Source organism: Ipomoea nil, unplaced genomic scaffold (assembly GCF_001879475.1).
Source record: "Ipomoea nil cultivar Tokyo-kokei standard unplaced genomic scaffold, Asagao_1.1 scaffold3069, whole genome shotgun sequence".
NCBI classification, from domain to species: Eukaryota; Viridiplantae; Streptophyta; class Magnoliopsida; order Solanales; family Convolvulaceae; genus Ipomoea; species Ipomoea nil.
In genome coordinates this window covers 2,754,684-2,765,331 of record NW_017619497.1, presented here as the reverse complement: position 1 = coordinate 2,765,331, position 10,648 = coordinate 2,754,684, and the positions used below count along the sequence as shown (strand labels likewise).

Below are 10,648 nucleotides of genomic sequence, written 5' to 3'. Positions count from 1 at the left end.
TTTTTTAAAATTATACACTTTTCAATTTTAGTACACTATAAAATAATATTTTATTTAAATTATGTAATTAATTTATAATTTATATATTTAAATATTCAATTAGCCTAACATTCAATTATCTAAAAATACAACTAGCTTAGTACAAAATACTTAAAACATTAAACAATACTTAAATAATCAAATTATTCAAAACATAAATCTTTAACCAAAATTCCAAATATCCATACATAATAACTTGAAAAAAAAAAAGAATCAAAAGTCCAAATTAAATATTAGTTCAAATAAACATTACTATATTACATATAATTATATTTTGAAAAGAGCCTGTGCGGCATTTATTGGAAGTAAGTTGAAATAGAGTCTAGTGGGCCAGAGTCTGAATACATAGCAGCTGAGTAATTAAAAGCCGAAGTTGCTAAAGTGTGTGCTAAGTAATTATCTAATCTAGGAATAAAACTTAGTGAAACATAATCAAAGGAAACCATTCGGCTCCTGTAGCTATCAATCGCATAGCCAAGGTATGAGCGAGGTGTATCCTTCGCAAGTGATAAATATTGTTGAAGTGTCAAGCAGTCCGTTAAGAGGTCGACCGATCTCTCTCCACGATCCCATAGCCAAGATAAAACTTCTTTACATGCAAACGCTTCTGCCATAAGAGGGGAGAAGCAGTCTATCATCGGTGCCTGTAGAGCTGAGATATACAATCCCTGTTCGTCTAGGAGGATTGCTCCTACAGTCGCTTTACTCGTGTTGTGAAAATACGCCGCATCAAAGTAGCATCGGTTCCGCATGCCTCCATGGCTTACATATGAGGGGATGGCCGTGTGGCTTCCGGCGGCCACGGCAGTTGGCAGTTGGATTGGAATCCGAACAACAGCAGATTGGGCAGTAGCCCCTCGGGCTTGTTCGGTATTGGCTGTGGTAGTTCCTCGTTCGGCCGGCTGCGTGCGGTCCGGGTGTGCAAGTCGCCACGCCCGGATCGCTGTGGTTACAGTAGCAATCATCTTCCGTGGTCTGGGTAAGCATGCATCCCCTACAACCCCATTTCTCGCTCGCTATATATAATATAATAGGCCCACTGCATAAATAATTCCATCATCATCTAAAATATTCAATATTTCATTAAACCAAACATGAAAAATATCTGTGACACTGTTAGAGATTGGAAGGTGAGATTGTGCCCAAATGTTCATTGTATAATCACATCTGACCAAATAGTGCATAGTATCCTCATACTGTCATACATGATCCCACACATAGCACATGTTGGATCAATCTCCACTCTCTTTATAATCAAGTTCTTTGTAGTGGGCAATATATCATTCAAGGCTCTCCATAAAAATGTCTTCCATCTTGGGGGTATTTTGAGCTTCCATAATTTGGGCCATTTATCAAACATCCCTGTTGTTTGAACATAGTTCCCCACTATTCGCCTGTAACCACTTTTGACCGAGTATTTACCTGTTATGTCTTCATACCAATACCACACATCCTCATAATCCGGTGACACAAGTATTTTCAATATTTGTGTCACATCCGCTGGAATAAAAATATCAGTTAAAATGCCATGATCCCATGATCCCGTTTCCTGATCCATTAAGCCCATAACTGTTGTCTGCGCCAACTGTGGTGGTTTTTCAGTAATTATTTTCGCATTATTCTCATCCCGAAGCCATGGATGATCCCATATCAGGGTTGCCCTTCCATTCCCAATCCTGCGCCTAACTCCTCCACAAATTAGTTCCTGTGCAGCCATGATACTACGCCAACAGAAACTTGGGTTATTCCCTAAACAAGCATGAAAGAACGACCCTTTAGGATAATACCTGGATTTAAATATTCTTGACACCAACGACTCAGGTTTCGTTAGTAAACGCCAGGCCTGTTTCCCCAACATGGCTAAATTAAAGGCACACAATTCCTTAAAGCCCAAACCCCCATACTTCTTAGGGATACACAACTTATCCCACGCTTTCCAGTGGATGCCCTGGTCATCTTTAGATCTCCACCAGTAACGGTTCATAGTTCTCTCAATAGCTGTGCAAACATTCATAGGTAATAAAAAGACACTCATTGAAAAGGTGGGCATAGACTGTGCCACACTTTTCAATAAAATCTCCTTACCTGCTTGTGATAGCAATTTCTTATTCCATGACCCAATTCTTTGTTTAATTTTGTCCTCAATATATGAGAAAGCTGCTTTCCTATTCCTGCCCACAAATGATGGAAGCCCTAGATACTTCCCAAAATTTGGAGCCTGCACAACTCCCAAGATACTGGCAACCTCCTCCCTGTCCTCATCTCGTGTGTTCTTACTATAGCAAATACTTGATTTATAGTAATTCACTGCTTGCCCAGACATTTCCTCATACACTGATAAACACTGTTTAACCACTCCAGCCTCCTGGGCACTTGCTCTAAAGAAGAGTAAACTGTCATCTGCAAAGAATAAGTGGGATATAGGGGGGCTCCTCTAGCTACTCTGCAACCATGTAGTTCTCCCCTTGACTGGGCCTGTTGTAGCAATAATGAAAGTCCCTTAGCACAAATAATAAAGAGATAGGGTGATAGGGGGTCACCCTGCCTCAAACCTCGAGTTGGACTGATTTGTTCACTTCGTGTCCCACCAACCAATATACTATATGAGATTGAGGTTACACATAACATTATTAACTTCACCCACCTTTCATCAAATCCCAACGCTAGCATCATATTACGTAAAAAGGGTCATTCCATCCGATCATAGGCTTTCGCCGTGTCCAGTAAGCCCCCATCCTGTGATTTCACATTGCTTTCTGTTCAAAAAATGACCAACTTCGGCAGCAATCAAAATATTATCTGTTATTAATATGTCAAATATAAAAGCGCTCTGGGTGTCAGATATAATATCCCCCATCAGTGGCTTCATTCTGGCAGCTATGACCTTAGCCATAATCCTGTAGATCATATTGCTTAACGCTATCGGTCTATAGTCTGAGACCAATTCAGGGGTTTTCTTCTTGGGGATCAGGATTATGTTCGTATCATTTAGGCTAGCAGGAAACGAACGAGTATTAAGACAATTCACAGTATAGGTCGACACATCACCACCCACTACATCCCAGAAATGCTGGTAGAAACCCGGATTCATTCCATCCGGTCCTGGTGCTGTCAGGAAACATAGAAAATAGAGCATTCTTTACCTCAGTAACATCAAAGGGTCGCAAGAGCGTCTCATTCTGTACCTGTGTTACTCGAGAGCCTATATTTCCAAAGAACTCCCCATTATCATTAGGAGAACCGGAGCTGAAGATATTCCGGTAATAGTTCAAGATAATATTCCTCATGGCCTCTCCCTCAACCCAATCCCGACTATCATTCATAATTTTAACAATAGTATTCTTTTTCTTGCGATGAGATGCATATCTGTGATAAAATTTCGTGTTTGCATCCGCGTCCTTAAGCCAATGCTGCTTGGCCCTCTGCCTCCAGTATGCATCTTCCTGGGCTTCAATACGATTCAGGCACTCCTCTAATCGTTGAAATTCAGTCAATGACATTGGGTCATTACACCCCCTTAGACGTAACTGTTCCTTCCGTAGGTTCCTTATTCGGTCTCCAAACTTATGAAATCGATCTCCTCCCCAGCGCGTTAAACGATTTCCACAATAAGAAATACATTCCTGCTAAACTTATGTTATATGTATGGAATTGTATTACATATAATTATATAATATAATATAATATATATTTCGGAGATTCGGAGACGGGATTAGGGCGGGGTATAATTCCTGTCCCTAGCGGGAATGGGGAAACTCCCTCCATCCCTGCCACTATTCCCCGAAAAATTCTCCGTCCATGCCCGTTAGGGTGGGGATCGGATTTCTCTATCGGGTGACTTTGAGTTGACATTTTTACTTTCATTTTCTGCTCTCTATGATTATTATGCTTTGATTGCTTAATGAAAATGATGACTCATGATTTGTATTCATTTAATATAATTTAAACACTTGGTGAGTGTATAACTCCATAGAATACATCTACCATTTTCTTTTCTATTTTTACAAAATTTTCACATGTGGAGTACAGTACACTTTTTGGAGAAATGAACATGAAAACCCGTCGGAATAGGTAAAAAAGAAGAAAAAAAAAGTAGAAAAAGTGAAAACAATAGAAAAGTTTTCCAAGCATACAAGTTTGGTTGTTGTTTTTTGCATTAATTTTTTTAAAAAAAAGATGTACTGCTTTTGACCTTTTAAAAATATTTTAGGTTATTTTGCAGCTTTCCCTTATTAATTTATTTTCAATTGGAACCTTGTGTACTTCAACAATTCCTAACCAAACAGCATATGAAACAAAGCAGAATTGAATATGTAGGAAGAACCTTTGACCTTGAAGCCTGCCTGCACAAGTAATCATCACTACTTACTAAACAATAATTGTTTGATTTTTCTCTTTATTCATTTTGAAACCCAATTGTTGATTTAGACACAGCTTAGCTTGTTGATGACATCTTCTTTTGTTAATTTGATGCTATTTTATTCTTAGTTAGGAAGGTTCCAATTTTGACCATTCATTACAAATAATAACCATGTATTCTTTGAACTTTACTTACTAACTTATTAAGATTGCTATTTTATATACTTATCAAAAAGATTATATGGACGGATAGAGCATTCTCATCAAATTAGTTTTTCACGGTTTTTTATGATTCAATTAGGAGATAGAGAAGGGAGGGAAAAAAAAGAAGAAAAATAAAAAGGAACAAAAAAAAAAGAGAAAAGAAAAAGCAAATTGTCATAAAAAAAAAAAAAAAAAAAAAAAAAGGTAGGTAGTTAATGGGCCATCGGGCGCGTGCATTGTGCTGCTTGTGTGGCAGACGCGCGTCATTGCGCCTAACTTTGGTGTTTCTCTCTCCGGCGGGTCCCACAAAAAACCATACACTTGCAGGGAGACATTGGTCTTCTATCTTTTGCTTTCTCTCTTTTCTATATGACAAAAGAATCTTAAAAAATCGTGAAAAAACTACTGATGGTGATGCTCTTATGATATTATACATAAAAATGTTGTATTTCACCAAAAGGCACTAGCTCGAGTAAGATGGAATTGAGTCGTTTAAACATCAGACCTAATTGATGCTTGATTAAATTAGTCTTATTGTGAAAAAGTATTATGATGAATAGTTGTAAATAATAATGAAACATACATATATAGTCATTCACAAATTGTATGGATTACTACGATTTTAATTTCTTTTTTCGTTAATCGAACTTGATACTTAAAAGGAGAGTAAATTTTATAAGGATGGGTGAGACGAATTAGAATCATTACATATATGTTGCATGCACTTAACAAGTTTGTAATTAAGAACCAAATGTTATTGATAGGTATGCCATATGTGCATTATTTAATTTGTAGGTGACCCACAAGTCCAAAACCCTGAAGAAATCAGAAATTGAATTGCCCTAATTTACTCAATTCCCATCTACTGGTCTGCTTAATAATATACAAACTTGATGTCATTTCGTACCATTTAATTTATTTGTTCTAGTGGTGCATCCCTAGTCCCTACTTCTATCTATCTCTTTATGTGCTAAAACCCAACTAACCACTCTTTACAACCTACTTCACACTTCTTCTTCTTCTTCTTCTTTTTTTTTTTTTTTTTTTTTTTTTTTTTTTTTTTTTTTATGAAAATACAAATTTATTAAACAATCAAGCATGTGAAAGAAGATTAATAGGCTAATTTTGGATTATCTGATTAATTTTTTATTGGGTGCAATTTTTTAAACCTTAACTCATTAATTTATTGATTTTGTGTTAGATTGACATCCCTAATCCTCTAAAAGAGGTGAAGGAGAAAACCAACTTTAGACATCTTCATTTTGCATTTTGTCATATATATTTACTGGTTCAAATGTGGCACCTTGTTCTCGTGTGGCCATGTGAATTATATTATTAGGTATGCATAAATGTACTACAACTTGTTTAGAAATTAAATGTACTATGGTGAAATGCACAAATGCACCACAACATTGTGACATACAGTCATGTACCATTAGGTATACATAAATGCACCACAACATGTTCAGAAATGCACCAGGGTGAAATGCACAAATGCCGCATCACAAAAATGCGACATACTATACCCTGGTACATTTCTGAACACGTTGTGGCTCGCATTCTTGCATAGATAATGGTGAATGAACGCACGTCAGCACGGGAAGGTCTGTCCGCACAGAAAGCAGGCCATATATATATATATATATATATATATATATATATATATATACCTACATTGGTCATTTTTTTTTCATTCTTTCTTTTTCTGGTGGAATTACTTTATTACTATTTTAGTTGCTCCGATCCAATCCACGTCACTCTCTAATAAGGGAGTTCAAAAAACAAAAGAACTCTGGAAAGTACAGGCACAAAGCTTGGCTTCATAAAGGGAGATGACTAAAAATGATTGAAAGGTCGTCGTACGTTAATAATGGTTGACATATGTGGTGCTAAAAGTGTAGTGCCGCAGAGGCAACAAATTAAAGAGCAAAAACTATGATAGATCAAACTGTTATATATCCGCACGAGGGAAATTTCGAAAGAAAAAGATAACCTGGAAAAAGATCATCATCCATATTCTTTTTTTGTTTATTAATCATAAATGCACTTCGAATTCATGCATGGGACCAATCAAAAAGACGTGGAATGAGTGGGTGTGGAGCTTGGAAGGCATGCACAGGCAGGTTGGTGTGTGGTCGAGACCCGTACTTGGCGGAGGCAATGGCGGCAAAAGGAGGCGTTAACATGGTTGAAAGATCGGGCTCATGGCGATGTCATTGTGGAGACGGATAGTTTGAACTTGTACACTAGTTATAATTCTTTTAGTTCAGATTATTCTTATATTGGTTTAATTGTAAAGTAATGTTGTTTGATTGCTAGAAACATTGGAAACGTGTCTGTTCATCCTATCAAGAAGTCAACAAACCATGTGGTTCATGTGCTTGCTCGGCCAACTAATTCTTCGTCTGTCATTGGGTAGTGGGTTTCTGTCCCACTGACTTGTATCTCGAACATGGTATTACATTAATGAATTTTGGTTGGTTTGCTTTCATATTAAAAAAAAAAAGGTATTAAAGTTAAACGAGCCATCGTTGCAAATTAGTATAATGAAAATATAATGGGAGAAGTGTCAAATAGGCCATACACGATTGCCAAGTGCTCAATTTTCACCACGAACTAAATTAAGCTAAATTTGTTAAATTGACTTTTTTTTTTTTTTTTTTTTTTTTTTTTTTGCAGGTTGTTAACAGGTTACCAATCCAATTATTAAAAAAATAATTAAAAAATAATATAAAATTAGCAGAAAAAAAAAAACGGAATTTCAGCCGCAATCGGTTGTCCAGCGACTGCCGCCGGATAGTCACGACTGTCAATTTTTTTTCTCTTACTATATATATTATAATATGTGAAGTTGTGTTTACTTCAGTTCTAAAGTTTTTATTTATCTAATTTATTTTTTTAGTTTTCTATTCTCTATTCAGTATTTTTTTAATGTAAGAAATGTACAAGTAAAATACATTTTTTTCCCCTTTCTTTCTCCAATTTTTCATTTCTTTGGAAAAGTATATACTTTTTTTTATTAATTAATACGTGCACACTAAATTCCACTGACTTAGCTAAAGAAATGAAATAAAATCCTAGGTTGACAATTTACCAGACAAATTCATGTAAAGAATATAGAATTGGAATTGTACTTGCACGGCTATTGTTGTCAAAGCCTCAACATTTGGGCATAAAACAAAAAGAAAGAACACAAATTTAAGAAAAAAGAAAAAGAAATTTAAAACGCTTAATCCAACGCCTAAAAACATTCATAAGAATATAAGAGTGACACAACAGAGGGTTGCTTTGATTATAATGACGTTGTTGTCCTTTGTTTATGTTTGTAGTGAGTGCAATCCACCCATCCCAAGGTGTTGGAAAATCCGTGGCTTCATTTTAAGTGTTTTGTTTGTGGGGGAATAAAATGCAACTAATTAATGGAGTCATGATTAATGATTGCTTGATATAAAAATTATACAGTTTGTTTACCTTGTTGTGTGAGAAGAATCTTCAAATAAAATGGATTTAATATACTTTTTTTTTAAAAAAAACTTGATACTGACAAAGTAATGAGCCGTGGAAAGAGATCGAATTCGTGACGGTGGGTAACGAAGTAATAGAAGAAACATCAGGGACGATATGTTCAGAGAAACTGATAGAGCCGTCAATGGCTGCGGATTGAGCATCCATAGAAATAAAAAATCTAGACTACTAATACGGTAATACCAGATAAGAACTGTAAATTCTGAATTAATTAATCACAAAGGTTACAAAATATAACAATTAAATACACAGAGAAGAGTTACACTAGAATTGGGACTAATAGAGTCCTAATATATACTTGTTTTGTGCTAAACTTTGAAATTTATTTTTAAAATATTAACATTGTTAAAAACTTTTTAAATCTCTATCTACTAAAAAGTGATCAAACTTAAGATTTTCAATTACAAAGAAATTTTTAACTACTTTCAAGAATTAAAAAAAATACCCCTTAGTAATACCAACCGGCCACCAATTGATGCGGTTGATAATTGTCGAAATCAGCAACTCGGCTTGGATTATGACATGAGATTAGATCCAAGTGGTTTAGCTCATTATTGAAGAGGAGAAAGTGAGAGTATTATTCATAGTTTTGTTCTATCTCCTATAGACAAGCCCTTCAACCTATATATAGTCAATGGGCACTCAAGGAAGATAGTCAATGAGATAAATGGCATGCAATACACAATAACTCCAAAATTCTAGGGGAACCCTTGACTGAAATCTCAATGCCCTAGCAACATTCAAGACACGTTGGTGTTTTCTCTCTGCAACCCCATTCTGTTGGGGGGTGTTAACACAGGACTTTTGATGAACTATTCCTTTTTCATTAAAGAAAGATGTCATAAGAAATTCAGTTCCATTGTCAGACCTTACCATCTTTATTTTTGTTGAGAATTGTGTATCAACATAGCTATAAAAGTTCTGAATCAGTCCTTTAACTTCTGATTTATTTTTCATCAAATGTAACCATGTGAATCTGCTACAGTCATCAACAATGGTTAAGAAGTAGTGTTCCCCTCTCAAAGATGGAACTGGAAATGGACCCCACACATCCATATGGATCAGATCAAAGCAGTTTTCAGCCCTAGTATTACTGACAGGAAAGACAAATTTCTTGTGTTTGGCAAAATGACATGCATCACAAGCAAAGTTTTGAAGTTTGTGAAACTGAACACATTTTATTCCTTTCAAAGTATGAATCTTATCTATGGGATAATGCCCCAATCTATTGTGCCACATATGAAGAGTCAAATTATTACACTGACTACTAATCTCAACATAGTGTTTTCTCTTAACAGGAGATTGACTGAGTAGATAAAGCCCATCTTTTTTCTTAGCAAAACCATCCACCATCCCATGAAGTCCCTGAATATCACAAGAATCAGATTTCATGACAAGAGTACACCCACTTTGCTTTATCAATCTACTAGCAGAGATTATGTTGAAGTTAAAGGATGGAATATATAAAACATTTTTCAGCACCAGGTTGGGAAGCAGCTTAATTTCTCCCATGTGTGTGACCTGTACAGTTTCTCCATTTGGCAGTTTCACAAATATATCATTAACAGGATGGCAGTTTTCAATATAGTCTAAGGAGCATGTGATATGATCAGTAGCTCCTGAGTCCAAGATCCATATAGTAGGGGAATTCAACACAGCATAAATATGAGGGAAAGGGAAACACTTGCCTTCTTTAGAGTTATCTGGAACCTTACTGAAGTTAGGCCTCATTCCAGTATCATTCATAGTCATTGATACTGCAGCATTGGTGGAAGCCTGATTTCCTGGATTCTGACCTTGCAAGAGGGATAGGAGCTTCTTGAACTGATCAGGTGACAGTCCTATATCTGCAGTCTGACTAATGGAGGAATTGACATTTTGCTGAGTGTCCTGGCTTTGTCTGTTTTTGGTCTTGTATCCTTGTATCCATCCAGGGGGAAGCCATGTTTCTTATAACATTTATCTATAGTATGCCCATTCATACCACAATATGTGCACTTTGGCACATTCTTTCCCCCTACATTACTAAACTTCTTCTTACTGTTTGAACTTGTCACAGCTACAACATTTTCATCATCTATAGTTACATTTTGGACAGAATTGGCTTGCACAACCTCACTGTTTTTATGAGCATTAATACTATTGATCTTCCTCTCTAACTTCAAAGTCATATTCAGAACCTTTTCCATAGTTGGAAGAGGATCCATGACTAACACACCTGATTTAATGGTTTCAAAGTCATCATTTAACCCTTCCAAAAAACGAATGACCTGATCCTCCTCCCTATCTCTTCGAATTTTGGTCATGAGAGTGCATGCACATCTAGGTACACACTCACACACAGGCAAGGGCATTACTGCATTCAACTTCTCCCAGAGAGCATTACACTTAGTAAAAAACTCATTGATGGACATATTACCTTGTATACTTCTGTAAATCTCATTTTGAATTTCTGCGATTCTGTGGGAGTCTGCTTGAGAATATCTCTTTCTCAAGGAGTTCCAGATATCTTCTACTAGCT

At 36.1% G+C, this 10,648-nt stretch overlaps 1 protein-coding gene across 1 annotated transcript; it reads right to left on the bottom strand.

Annotated features, from left to right (window-relative positions):
- Positions 1-1,230: 1,230 nt before the first annotated feature.
- Positions 1,231-3,539, bottom strand: LOC109164752. Its single transcript, XM_019313301.1, has 5 exons — positions 3,121-3,539; positions 2,812-3,032; positions 2,125-2,439; positions 1,462-2,037; positions 1,231-1,235 (listed from the first exon to the last, which is right to left on the bottom strand). Exons 1-5 carry the CDS (start codon positions 3,537-3,539, stop codon positions 1,231-1,233), a joined length of 1,536 nt encoding a protein of 511 aa, XP_019168846.1.
- Positions 3,540-10,648: the final 7,109 nt, after the last annotated feature.